Genomic DNA, 14,708 nt, shown 5'->3' with positions numbered 1-14,708 from the left:
GGTTTGGTTTAAGATTGTTGATGTTGAAGATGGGAGATATTCTCTTCTCCTTCCCCACCCCCTCTCCACGTTCATGTTGCTAAAATTCCTGCTCCCTCCTCTTCTCTTAAGCCCCCAAGGACAAACAAAGGCATGATTCTGCCAGAGTTCACTCTGAAAATCCAATGAGTTTATTGGGTCCCCTAGTTTATTGTAGGTGAGGGGTTGCAGGCAGGTGTGAGGGTATGCCTACCCCCACAGGCCCCTGGAAAGCCTCTACCCGGCAGGAGTGAGGACGTCCCCTTACCCACATAGCTGGACCCCCCCCCATCCCCAGTCTTTTCAGACCTGTACACTTTAGCTTTTCCCATGGCCAAGTGCAGCTAAAGCAGAGTTGCAAATAGGTGATGGGGGGGCAGATGCTCAGGTAAGGGTCTCCTAGACTCCCACCCTTCCAAAGTGGGGTGGATACTCAGGTGAGGGTCTCCTAGACTCCCACCCATTCAAAGGGGCTGTAAACAGTCAACAGGCCCAGCTGTCGGGATCTTTTGCAAGAAAACACAGCTGAACTTTCCAAGATGGTAGTTGTGTGGCCCAGAGGACAAACTCACACGCAACAGTCCCCATGTTAGACCACACACGTGGAGGTCAGAGGACAGCTCTGTCAAGTCTGCCACTACAGAGCATACTGCACGCTGGCTGGACTTTCCTGCAGGCTAGGGAAGCCACTGACCTTGTACTCTGCAGTGCGGAAGTGAGGTTTTTGCAGGATTGCCCAGCTGTCCTCGCAGAACAACACCCTAGTGGTGTACGTTGCCATCTCTCACTGAGAGTGATCTAGTTTCACTTCCCCTCCCCGAGTTGCACATTAACATTTTAAATATTGATTGAATGTGAGTCATGAAGCGGTGCCCAGTAATTGTCTTAATTTGTCTTTGTGGGCCTGACACCGACGTTGGCTGTCTTCAGGTACCAACCTGCTGTGACTCTGCCTCCCTGGGTGGGGATCTTCCTCACATCCTCATGAGCTGTCAGCTCAAACAGAAGGGGTTAAAGTGAACTTTATCACCTTCAGGCTTAATTCTTTATGATTAGGTGTGCATCCGAAGAGAACCTGATCCTTGTAAGAGCTCTCTCTCAGCTTGCTCTTTCCTTCCATTAATGTGATACTCAAGTTTGTGTTTTAATATAATCAAACTCGTCCATCTTCTCTTCCTTCGTTGTCTTCTGTCATTTAGATTTGTCAGTCATCATTCCTCCCCAGCTTGGGCTGGGAGCTCTGTTCTAGCTCATGTCTCGTTCTTAAAATTAAACACTTCAATCCATTGTAATATAAATTGGATGTTCAAATTAAATTCTTTTCCAAATGAATGATTTATTTTTCTGTTGCTGTCTATTAAACTACCACCTCTCTCCCCAATGTTTTAAAAATAGCTTATCCATATTTTTTTTATATTTGTATGTGTGTGTGTGTGTGCACATGAGCATGTGCCTCACACCCACCCCTACACATGTGCATGCTCATGGTATAGCACACATGTGGAGGTCTGAGGACAACTCACAGGAATCAGGTCTCTGGTTCCATCACATGGGGCTGGGTCACCAGGCTTACAAGCAAGCCCTGTCACGCAGCTGGCTTTGGTTCTGATGTCTGCTTTACTGTATCTTAAGTGATTGTTCATAATGTGATCCAACCTGTGTTCCCTGTGTAGATTTCTACTGTGCACAAACCCTTCTGTGTAGATCCTCTGTAGAATGGAGTGGCCCATTCACTGAAGGAAAACTGGTTTATTCTCCATTATGGCTTTAGAGAGGACACTGGTGCCCCGAGCTGCTGCAGTTACTTGTTCCTAATGTTACTTTTTTTTTTCAGTTTAAATGGTGAATGTTGAAGACTCAGAATGTCATTCCCTTGTGAAGGAAAGCCCTGTCAGATTCTACCAATAAGCAGCCTGCACTGGGGCTGAGCTAGGAGCAGAGAGTCATGAGTGCTTGCCAGGAATGGTGCTGGGGTCATCTGGTCCACAGGGTTGTTTCCACAACCCTCTTTTAGCCAAAGGTGTCCTTAATTGCTCTCTGCTGTAGACTCAGTGCATCATGGGAAACCAGACGTAGTCTGAAGAGTCCCGATCTTACCACCGAGGTCTGTGTTTACATCGGCAGGTCTTGTCTGGCTTTCAGTGTCTACTAAGCTCTTGTCCCTGAGTGGTCCCAGCTGCTCCATTCAGAGTCCCCCTTGACCTGAAACAAATGGAAGGCAGCATGGGGTGTCTTGGGTTAGCAGGCTCCCTCCTGCCTAGACCATCTGCAGCAAAGATGGCTTCCTTACGCAAATGATCAGAATCACTGGACCAACCCAGGCATCCCAGGCATGCATGTCTTTGTGATGGGTGGTACAAGGACCAGCAGCCTTTAACAGGACTATTCCAACTGATAGGACTCAAAGCTCAGTATCCCAAACCCCTAGGCACTTTGCAGGCACTGGAACCCTTGATCTTCATGTCGTCCTCTCCTCCCCTTTGAACTCACAGTTCTTTCTGCAGCCCTCAGGGCTGTTTCCCCTTCGTTCTTCCAGATCCAGTAACTGCAAAGCCATAATCAGTATGTGATTATGTGAGAAACACTAACTTCATAGTAGAGAGTCCAGGAGTCGCAGAGTAGCGAAAGCAAAGTGGTTTACTCTATGACCTTGCAAGGTGGAACTCAGCTCAGAGAAAAGGCAAGCATGACTGGTGGGCCTGATCTGGCACACAGTGATGGGTTTATATTCCTAATTGCATTTTTCTGTCCCCCTGTGATATAGGAGTGATGCAGATGTAGGCCAGGTTAGGCCAGATTAAAAATAGATAGACAGATTTATTGGGAGGCAGCTCTCAGGTGGGTTTACTGACCTCACAGGTGGAGGTGAGTGAAGTCACACATCCAAGTTAAAGCAAGGGGGTTTTATAGAGCTTGGGTATGGCGTGATGACATGCCAGCTAGGAACTAGGATGGTGTCCATATATGGTCAAAAACTGAGCCCCTAGGTGGGCTCTCTTGGGTTGCCCGCGAGAGACAAGGACTGGAGTTCCTTCCAGGTGGGCGGGGAATTTTCTCTGTGTGGGTGGGGCTTGAGGAAGGAGGGCAGATGGGGTTTCCCAGCCTGTGCAGGGGATAAGCAGGGGTTCTGGCCCAACAGCCTGGACTCTTCATTGTGAGTTATTCAGAAAGGTCTAACCTTCCCGGTGTCTAACATCCCTCATCCCCGAAATTTCTTATCCTATTGGTTAAAGTCTCAAAACTTTTATCTAATGTATCTAATGCACATCCTGGGCCTCAAGAGTCCCTCCTTCTCTCACCCAGGACTGTCAGACAGCCAACTGCCTGTAACTTTTCAACTCTAGGATAAACTGACAGTGCTTAGAGAAACAGGCACCAGGCACCAGGTGCCAGGTGCCAGGTAGGGAAGACAAGGGCCTGGTACCTCTTGCTGCCTGTGACTCCGGTGAGTTCTAAGTGCACCTCATACTGAAAATGTCTCCTACAATGATTTGATTCTTACAAGTGTCCAGTGTGGTGATTGAGGCACAGGAGAACAGGGTGTGAGGAAACTGCGTCAGAGTCCTTTCGTGTTTTGTTCCCACAAAAAGCAGGTGGGTCAACAGGCTTAATGCCACGTGAAGTTCTGCTATCCCTGCCACGAGAAGGAACCTTTGCTGTGAGACACCGGAAAATTGCCAGTCACTCTGTCCACAGCTGCAAAGGCAATGCCAGGGCTGTGCGGATCTATGTGTGTTATAGGTATCCACAGCCACTGTCTCAGGCCCAGGTAGCTTTTGTGTTGACCAGACAGTGACTTCAATGGAAATATGGTAGGAAGCAGCTCACATCCTTTCGCTCATTAGCAGTAGCCACAGGCAAACAGAGAGAAGCAGGACTTCCTCCATTTTCTGGTGTGAGCTGCTATTCCACCGGGCCCATTCTGCCACTCTGGCTCTTCCTCACCCACCAGACAGTGCAAGGGCTCCACACTGACCAACAGTCCCATCTCCATGTCTTATTTTGGAGATGGGGAAACAGCTGCAGGCGGAGACTGTAATCCTGAGAGTCCCTCTGCGAAATGAGCTTGACTCTCACCCATCACTTCCGTGAGCCTATGCTCTACCCAACAGACCTTGCTGCTCCTGTGGCTTTCCATGGCCGTCATCCTTCAGAACCCCATTTGCCGACACCCCAACTGCTTGGGGCGTCCTTTCTTATCAAAGGCTGGCATGAATGAGATGCCTTAGAGCACTGGCTCTCAACCTCCCTAACACTGTGACCCTTTCATATAGCTCCTCACGTTGTGGTGACCCTCAACCGTAGTTATTGAATTGCTACTTCATAACTGGAATGTTGCTTCTGTTAGGAATCATAAATATCTGGTATGTGACCCCTTAGAAGGGGGTCACGACACACAGGTTGAGAGCCACTGCCGTGGAGCAGGCTGGGAGGAAACTCCGTTGTAGCCTTGGCTTTTTTGCTTGCTCTCTGTAAGTATTCAGGGCTGTCCTCGATCTAGGAGCTCTGGTATGACTGCTAGGCTGTGTTTGGGTCCTAGGCAAAGGCCATGGGAATTTCCACATGAAAGGCTTAGTTCTGGCATCTGTTCATTATACTGGGGCTTTCTGTATAGATCTCCAGAGCCAGTTGTACCTGGCTGCATTTTGGTTCTACCCAAGCACCCCATGTATACTTTGTTATGGCTGGAAATCCTCACATGCATGAAGCATTTTGAGCATTCTGTAGTGTTCTGGTGACTCCTTTAACCCACAGCTGCAGGAGCTTGGGCCTTAAAGAAACACAGTTTTTGTCCTGACATACACACTGTATCACTTGGGCCTCTCATTCCATGCTCAGTTACCAGAAAACCTGACAGGAGCCAGAGGACTGCCCACTGATGAGCCACTTGGCAGTCAGCCTGAGAGCACAGAGCTGGGAAGCTAGAGGGGTAGGCAGAAGGCCCTGTGCACCCTTAGGACATCAGCCAGGCTGGGCTCACTGCGGAGGAAAGAGCCTGCCATTTGTAGGAGGTAGCTCAGTGGAGTTTAAGGCAAAAGAGGGACTGGGTCAGACTAAGAGTTTCACTTTGCATGCACATTAGAGTTCAGCATGCTCATTAGAACAAAACCACAGTATCACCTTTGCAGCTAGGAGAAGCAGGGTGTCAAGGCCAGCAGGGCAGGTGTAGACTCCCTAACAACCAGACTGTATGGCTGGCTCAGCAGGCGAGATGTACAGGTAAGCCTGCCCAGAGGGTGACAGTGGCTGGAGAGGACAATGTTGAAGCTTTAGGCACTGAGGAGGGGACAGTGTGAGCCATGGTGGTTCTGTCCTCTCCGGTGAGTCTTCCTCCTGCCCTCCTCACTGGTATGCATGCCACATTCTGCAGGGAACTTCCTTCTGTGTCTTCCTCGCAAAGCTCTCAGGATCCTGGACCCACATGACTGATCTCTGTTCTTGCCACCTTGTGTTGCCTCCTTTGACAGTAGCCATCGTCACACCATGTACAGTATGATGCACCCGACGTTTCTCCACCCTGGTTCTTAGGGTGGGAAAGATACAGGGTGCAGGCGGGGTGTTGACTCAGATCCAGAGTAGGGGTCACCTGGGACAGTAAGGGTCCCTGAGTGCTAGAGAGAGGACAAGAGGGTCACCTGGGACAGTAAAAGGTCCCGAGTGCTAGAGAGGACAAGAGGGCCACCTGGGACAGTAAAAGGTCCCCAAGTGCTAGAGAGAGGACAAGGGGGTCACCCGGGACAGTAAAGGGTCCCCAAGTGCTAGAGGGAGGACAAGGGGGTCACCTGGGACAGTAAAATGTCCCCAAGTGTTAGAGAGAGAACAAGAGGGTCACCTGGGACAGTAAAAGGTCCCCAAGTGCTAGAGAGAGGACAAGGGGGTCACCTGGGACAATAAAGTGTCCCCAAGTGCTAGAGAGAGGACAAGGGGGTCACCCGGGACAGGAAAGGATCCCCGAGTGCTAGAGAGAGGACAAGGGGGTCACCTGGGACAGTAAAGGGTCCCCAAGTGCTAGAGAGAGGACAAGGGGGTCACCCGGGACAGGAAAGGGTCCCCAAGTGCTAGAGAGGATAAGAGGGTCACCCGGGACAGGAAAGGGTCCCCAAGTGCTAGAGAGAGGACAAGAGCCAGATAGATGGCCCACAAGACCCAAGGCTTGCTCCCAGTCCCACGTGGAGGGCACTCTCTTGTTATGACTTAGGTTACTAGTGCTACTCATGGAAATTCAAGGGAAAGAATGTTGTTTTTAAAAGCCGTGCCTAGTCGTGTTCCATATAGAGCCACATGCGTTCCAAACAGGAAAGCAAGGAAACTGTAAAGGAGAGATTGGATTACCTATTCACATAAAAGTTAGTGACAGCCACTATAAATACAGCCAGAAACAGTGCTGCGAATACAGGCAGGGGTAGCCACTGCTAACGAAGCTAGAGATAGCTGCTGCTCATTCTCTATTTCATTTCAAGATCTGTGAGTATACATACTCGCATATACAAGCTCACATAGACACATAGCTAGAAATGTCTGAGGTATAATTATGGTCTGTTTTCTCACAGAAGATTGCATCAGAAACATTTGAATTCTGTTTTAAAAACCTGAAATGCATCTTGTCATCCCTCAAGTCAAAGGGCTTGAACCATTTTAAGGTTTATATTACATATTGCTAAAATGCACGGCACGAAGGTGCTAATTTATTCTTACAAGGGAGGCTCACAAGAGCGTTTTTTGGCAGGCACTTAACACGGATGCTTTGAATCCTTGCTAATTTGATAGTCAGCAGTATAGTTTCTTGTTTTGATTTGCCTGTTCGTGATTGCAATTGATGTTTTCATTTCTCCTTACAGTGTGTGTGCATGCATGTGTGTATGTGTCCGCTCTTGCACACATGTGTGTACCTGTGTATGTGTGTGCTTGTGTAGGTCACAGAACAACTTGTAGGTGTTGGTTCCTTCCTTGGTTGCTTTTCTTTTTATTTGTTTGTTTGTTTTTCTTTTTTATTGGATATTTTCTTTATTTACTTTTCAAATGCTATCCTCTTTCCTCCTTCCCCCACCCACCCAGGAAACTCCCTATCCTATCCTCCCTCCCCCTGCTTCTTTGAGGATGTTCCTCCACCCACCCACCCAAACTCACCTCCCACCCTCCATTCCCCTATATTGGGGCATCTATCAAGCCTTCATAGGACCAAGGATCTCTCCTCCCATTGATGCATGACAAGGCCATCCTCTGCTACATATGCAGTTGGAGCCGTGTGTACTCTTTAGTCCCTGGGAGCTTTTGGGGGGTTCTGGTTGGTTGATATTGTTGTTCTTCCTATGGTGTCTTAGTCAGGGTTTCTATTCCTGCACAAACATCATGACCAAGAAGCAAGTTGGGGAGGAAAGAGTTTATTCAGCTTACACTTCCACATTGCTGTTGATCACCAGAGAAAGTCAGGACTGGAACTCAAGCAGGTCAGGAAGCAGGAGCTGACACAGAGGCCATGGAGTTCCTTACTGGCTTGCTTCCCCCTGGCTTGCTCAGCCTGCTCTCTTATAGAACCCAAGCCCAGGGATGGCACCATCCACAAGGGGCCCTACCACCTTGATCACTAATTGAGAAATTGCCCCACAGCTGGATCTCATGGAGGCTGGAACTCCATGAAACTCCCTTCTCTGTGATAACTCCAGCCTGTGTCAAGTTGACACACAAAACCAGCCAGTACATATGGGGTTGCAAACCCCTTCAACTCCTTCAGTTCTTTCTCTAACTCCTCTATTGGGGACCCTGCCTACAGATAAATTTACCTACAGATAAATTGAATCTGTAGATTGCTTTCAGCAAGATGGCCATTTTTACTATATTAATCCTGCCAATCCATGAGCATGGGAGATCTTTCCATCTTCTGAGGTCTTCTTCAATTTCCTTCTTCAGAGACTTGAAGTACTTGTCAAACAGATCTTTCACTTGCTTAGTTAGAGTCACACCAAGGTATTTTATATTATTTGTGACTATTGTGAAGGGTGTTGTTTCCCTAATTTCTTTCTCAGCCTGTTTATCCTTTGTGTAGAGGAAGGCCACTGATTTGCTTGAGTTAATTTTACATCCAACTACTTTGCTGAAGTTGTTTATCAGGTTTAGGAGTTCTCTGGTGGAATTTTTGTGGTCACTTAAGTATTCTATCATCATCTGCAAATAGTGATATTTTTACTTCTTCCTTTCCAACTTGTATCCTTTTGACCTCCTTTTGTTGTCTAATTGCTCTGTCTAGGACTTCCAAGTACTAAATTGAGTAGATAGGGAGAGAGTGGGCAGCCTTGCTAGTCCCTGACTTTAGTGGGATTGCTTCAAGTTTCTCTCCATTTAGTTTGATGTTGGCTACTGGTTTGCTGTATATTGCTTCTACTATATTTAGACATGGGCCTTGAATTCCTGATCTTTCCAAGACTTTTAATTAACATGAAGGGATGCTAACTTTTGTCAAATGCTTTTTCAGCATCTAATGAAATGATCGTGTAATTTTTTTCTTTGAATTGGTTTATGTAGTGGATTATGTTGACAGATTTCTATATATTGAACCATCCCTGCATCCCTGGGATGAAGCCACTTGACTGTAGTGAATGATCATTTTGATGTGTTCTTGGATTCAGTTGGCAAGAATTTTATCGAGTATTTTTGCATCAATGTTAATAAGGGAGCTAAAGTTCTCTTTCTTTGTTGGGTCTTTTTGTGGTTTAGGTATAAGCATAGTTGTGGCTTCACAGAACAAATTGGGTAGTGTACCTTCTGTTTCTATTTTGTGGAATAGTTTGAAGAGTATTGGTATTAGGTTTTCTTTAGTGGTCTGATAGAATTCTGCACTAAACCCATCTGGTCCTGGGCATTTTTTGGTTGGGGGACTATCAATGACTGTTTCTATTTCTTTAGGGGTTATGGGACTGTTTAGATGGTTTATCTGATCCTGTTTTAACATTGGCACCTGGTATGTGTCTAGAAAATTGTCCATTTCATCCAGATTTTCTAATTTAGTTGAGTATAAACTTTTGTAGTAGGATCTGATGACTTTTTGAATTTCCAGTTTCTGTTGTTATGTCTCCCTTTTCATTTCTGATTTTATTAATTTGGATACTCTTTCTGTGCCCTCTGGTTAGTCTGGCTAAGGGTTTATCTATTTTGTTGATTTTCTCAAAGAACCAGCTCCTGGTTTTGTTGATTCTTTGTATAGTTATTTTTGTTTCTATTTGGTTTGATTATTTCCTGCTGTCTACTCCTCTTGGGTATATTTGCTTCTTTTTGTTCTAGAGCTTTCAGGTGTGCTGTCAAGCTGCAGTGTAAGCTCTCTCCAGTTTCCTTTTGGAGGCACTTAGAGCAATGAGTTTTCCTCTTACCACTGCTTTCATTGTGTCCCATAAGTTTTGATATGATATGCCTTCATTTTCATTAAATTCTAAAAAGTCTTTTATTTCTTCCTTGACCAAGTTATCTTTGAGTATTGTTCAGCTTCCATGTACATGTGTGTTTTCTGTTGGAATTTAAGACCAGCCTTAGTCCATGGTGATCTGATAGGGTGCATGGGATTATTTCAATCTTCTTATATCTATTGAGGCCTATTTTGTGACCAATTATATGGTCAATTTTTGAAAAGGTACCATGAGATGCTGAGAAGAAGGTATATTCTTTTGCTTTAGAATGAAATGTTCTATAAATATGTTAGATCCATATGGTTCATAACTTGTTAGCTTCACTGTGTCTCTGTTTAGATTCTGTTTCCATGATCTGTCCATTGCTGAGAGTGGGGTGTTGAAGTCTCCCACTATTATTGTGTGGAGTGTGATGTGTGCTTTGAGCTTTAGTAAAGTTTCTTTTATGAATGTGGGTGCCCTTGCACTTGGAGCATAGATGTTCAGAATTGAGAATTTGTCTTGGTAGATTTTTCCTTTGACTAGTATGAAGTGTTCTTCCTTATCCTTTTTGATAACTTTTGGTTGAAAGTTGATTTTATTTGATATTAGAATAGCTACTCAAGCTTGTTTCTTGGGACCATTTTCTTGGAAAATAGTTTTCCAGCCCTTTACTCTGAGGTAGTGTCTGTCTTTGTTACTGAGGTGTATTTCCTGTATGCAGCAAAATGATGGGTCCTGTTTATGTATCCAGTCTGTTAGTCTATGTCTTTTTTATTGGGTAATGGAGTCCATTGATGTCAAAAGATATTAAGGAAAAGTGATTGTTACTTCCTTTTATTTTTGTTGTTAGAGGTGGAATTATGTTTGTGTGGCTATCTTCATTTAGGTTTGTTGAAAGATTACTTTTTTGCTTTTTCTAAGGTGTAATTTCCCTCCTTACTCCCAGGAACACCATCCCTATCATTTAGGAAACATTGTGTTGGTGTTTTCCATCTTTTATCCTTTGTAGGGCTGGATTTGTGGAAAGATATTATGTAAATTTGGTTTTGTTATGGAATATCTTGGTTTTTCCGTCTATGGTAATTGAGAGTTTTGCTGGGTATAATAAGCAGTCTTGGCTGGCATTTATGTTCTCTTAGGGTCTGTATGACATCTGCCCAGGATCTTCTAGCTTTCATAGTCTCTGGTGAGAAGTTTGGTGTAATTCTGATAGGCCTGCCTTTATACGTTACTTGACATTTTTCCCTTACTGCTTTTAATATTCTTTCTTTGTTTAATGCATGTAGTGTTTTGATTATTATGTGAAAAGAGGAATTTCTTTTTTGGTTCAGTCTGTTTGGAGTTCTGTAGGCTTCTTGTATGTTCATGGGCATCTCTTTCTTTAGGTTAGGGAAGTTTTCTTCTATAATTTTGTTGAAGATATTTACCGGCCCTTTAAGTTGGGAATCTTTGCTCTCTTCTATACCTATTATCCTTAGGTTTGATCTTCTCATTGTGTCCTGGATTTCCTGGATGTTTTGGGTTAGGAGTCTTTTTGCATTTTGCATTTTCTTTAACTGTTGTGTCAATGTTTTCTATGGTATCTTCTGCACCTGAGATTCTCTTTTCTATCTCTTGTATTCTGTTGGTGATACTTGCATCTATGATTCCTGATCTCTTTCCTAGATTTTTCTAACCCCAGGGTTGTCTCACTTTGTGATTTTTTTTAATTGTTTCTATTTCCATTTTTAGATCTTGGATGGTTTTGTTCATTTCCTTCACTGGTTTGATTGTGTTTTCCTGTAATTCTTTAAGGGATTTTTGTGTTTTCCCATTAAGGGCTTCTGTTTACCTGTGTTTTCCTGTATTTCTTTAAGGAAGTTATTTATGTCCTTCTTAAAGTCCTCTATCATCATCATGAAAAGTAATTTTAGATCCAGGTCTTGCTTTTCCGGTGGGATGGTGTATCCAGGACTTGCTATAGAGTGAGAATTTGGTTCTGATGATGCCAAGTAACCTTGGTTTCTGTTGCTTATGTTCTTAATGCTTGCCTCCTGCCATCTGATTATCTCTAGTGCTACCTGCCTTCACTATATCTGACTGGAGCCTGTCCTTCCTGTAATCCTGGTTGTGTCAGAACTCCTCAGAGTCCAGCTGTCTCTGTGATTCTGGGATTCTGGGATCCAGGGATTCAGAGATTCCAAGTTTGTCAGAGTTCCTGGGAGTCAAGCTGCCTCTGGGACCCTGAGATCCTGGTGTGACCAAGTTGGTGGGATCCTCGGATCCTGTGATCCTGGGTGTGTTAGAGCCCATGGGATTTGAGCTTCCTCTGGGTGCTGTGGGACTGGCTGCAGAGTTCACACCCAAGGTAAACGAGCACAGATCGGGAGAAACCAGAGCCACTAGTCGGGCAGGGTTCCCGTGTCCAGTTTCAGAGGTTCAGTCTATTATCTGTCAGGAAGCATGGCAGCCTGCACACAGAAATGACGCAAGAGAAGGAGCTGAGAAATCTACTTCTTGCTCTGAAGGCAGCTTTCTTTTTACTGTGTGTTGAGCTTTGTCGTGTTTAGTTCAGTATGGAGTGAGGCTGTTGTATAGCCTTCCTGTGTCAGCCTATTAGAGAGAACACAACCTGAGGTAAACATGTGTACTGTTGATACATCCACAGGATTCTCTAAGGGAACTGAACCATAGAAAAGAGTATCTGTCAAAATGGGTTATTATAACATATGCTCTGGGTAGTCCAGCAATGCTGTCTAACGTAGCGAGGCCTAGCTGCTCAGTTCACTAGGCTGGCTGTCTCTGTAATCCTCAGCAGGTCTGGACCATTCCTGGAGAGCCATGGTCCAGCACAGAGCTTTCAATGGCTGACACCATCATGGCTAGAGTAGAGCCTTTTGGGAGCCAGCACGTCAGTTCCCATGTTCTTCACAGCTGGATTGAAGTGTCCCTTGGAGTGACAGTGGAATGTGAACAGCTAGCTCTCATGGAGGCTATCCAGCTGTTTTCCAAAGGACTGGTTGGCTAGAGCACCCGCCCCTTTGAGGCGGCTCAGCTAGGCACAGGACGGTGATGAGATCTGCCATTCAAGTGACTGGGCTGCTTGTCCCCTGAAGTTCATATTGTTCAAAAAGGAAAAGCACAAAACAAGACACACCAAGAGGGGTGTGTGTGTGTGTGTGTGTGTGTGTGTGTGTGTGTGTGTGTATCATAGGTTCAACATACAATTAGCATTATCAGAAATACTTAACTCTGAGTGGAGGCTCTTAGTGAGGGCTGGTTCTCACTGTCTCAAGCCAACCCTTCCCTGACAGCTCTATCCTCTATGGCCAGCCAGCCCCACTCTCACTTGGAGGATTTCTGGGAAGACAGGCACCAGTTGACCAGTGTCCGGTGACATTGGTGGCCTTTCTGCAGTGGACTGTTGGCTGCACACAGGCTCAACCTGCTAGCACATGGCACAGGTCAGTCAGTGGAAGGAAGTCAGAGCTGGCAGGATACAGATTTGCTTGCAGCAACATAGCTGACGGGACCGCCACAGGCATTTTTGTCCTAAAGAAGCATCCTTTGAGATGTAGATGTAGTCCACACAGGAGATGGTAACCATAGACTGAGGGACACCTTATCACAAGCAAGACACACGACTGTGACCCTCTGGGGGCAGATGTTTCTCTGGTCTGCAAACCTAGGGGACAAAGACAGTCACTCCACAGGCTGTTCTTGTCACACAGTGTGGGGTCTGATAGCCCTCAAGGCATTTCTGAAGACAGTGATGAAAGAGAACACCCAGAGGCAATCTACAGTGTGCCCCACACCCCCTTACCCCCGCCTGCCTGCTGATGGCTTTCTCTACCTGTAAGGGTTCACATGCTGGCTTAAGCCACCTGTACGACCAAGGGTACCCATCCATCTCAAAGTTACCCTCATTGTTATTGTTACTGTTATTTATTTTGTAGGGTAGGGATAAAATCCAGGGTCTTGCAATGCTATTAAATTCCCCACCTACAAGCTCTGCCCCAAATCGCTGTACAGTCCCCTTTGCTATGTACAATGAACAGTCACAGGCCTCAAAACTGAGATCACCAGTACTTTTAAGAGTCATCATTCCTGCCAACCAGGGTAATTGAGTCTGTCAAGTAATGAGTTTGAAAAAATTCTTTCATGGACATCAGAATTTTAACCAAATCCCTTTGTGTCCTCATTCAGAACTCGACACCATTGAGAGAACACGGTGTTACAATCCTGATTTTTTTTCCTTTGCCTTTAAGGAATCAATTGGTGATGCTACTTTGCAAAATGACTTTGTTTGCCTTGGATTTGAAACTTCATATAAATTCATAACTGCTGGTTTTGACTCCATATTAAGTATCTAATTCATGCGATATTACAGGGGGGAAAAACCCTGTTTTTAATATTGTTGTTTTCATTTCATGCAGACTTGGACTTAAAACCACCACGAAAGTCAACTGGAAGCAGTTTCTAACAACAATTTATGAGCGGCAGGGGAGCGAAGTCAGTAAGACAATTCATCTGAAGAAAAGAGGCAGGTATGTTTAAGACACAGTTTACATGTCACAATATGTATTAGGTTATTTTTCACACAATATGTATTAGATTATATTTTTTCATTTATTCAACGGCCAACTGTCTTCACTGACCGCCAACATCTACCCAGCACTTTACAGTTTATAAATGATTTTGCATTCACTTTTCTTGCTTAAAGTTTCCCTAAATGATAGGGATGGTGTTCTTATTTGTTTCTAGAGAGAAAAACAAACAAACAAATACCTGCCTGAGTGAAACCAGCAGGGCCACGCACCCAGAGCTTGAAGGCCCCTCCAGCACACACACCTGCTCACAGGCGTCCCTCAGCTCCAAATGTGTCCCCTGGGAGACCGCGTGCAAGCACTCACTTGCTGTGCTTTATGGAAAGGGAAAGCCTCACTAAGCCGCTTTCCTGTGGCTCTGCTGCATGCTGCAGCCACTCTCTTCCCTCAGGCCCCGCCCGGTGTTTTGTTGCCGCTAATGCCTGTCTAATGTCTGTCGTAACTTCCAGCTGGAAGGTGTAGTGGCAACTCAGAACCGGAAAATACAACAGGAGGACTGAGACAACCCTTTAGAGTTTAGACTTTAGCTCCAAGGAGTCTCTGGTTTATACGTCTATGTGATCTTTATTAATATGAGCCAGGAATTAAACAGTAAAGGTGTTTTTGTTGTTGTTGCTGTTGTTGTTTCTTATACACACATACACATATATGTACACACACACACACACATATATATACATACTACACATATATACATATATGTAATACACATGTATACATAGACATC

General features: G+C 45.1%; 1 protein-coding gene across 3 annotated transcripts in view; it reads left to right on the top strand.

Moving 5' to 3' along the window:
* Positions 1–14,708, top strand: part of Efcab6 (EF-hand calcium binding domain 6) — a 203,569-nt gene that overhangs the window by 106,300 nt on the left and 82,561 nt on the right. For all 3 annotated transcript variants that reach the window (XM_031351264.1, XM_031351255.1, XM_031351274.1), the window contains one exon: positions 13,811–13,921. In XM_031351264.1, the coding sequence (XP_031207124.1) occupies positions 13,811–13,921 (111 nt within the window). The remainder of the gene's footprint in view (positions 1–13,810; positions 13,922–14,708) is intronic.

Source organism: Mastomys coucha, unplaced genomic scaffold, assembly GCF_008632895.1.
Source record: "Mastomys coucha isolate ucsf_1 unplaced genomic scaffold, UCSF_Mcou_1 pScaffold11, whole genome shotgun sequence".
Classification (NCBI taxonomy): domain Eukaryota; kingdom Metazoa; phylum Chordata; class Mammalia; order Rodentia; family Muridae; genus Mastomys; species Mastomys coucha.
Note: the sequence above shows the minus strand (reverse complement) of the source record. Positions and strands in the feature narration are given on the sequence as shown.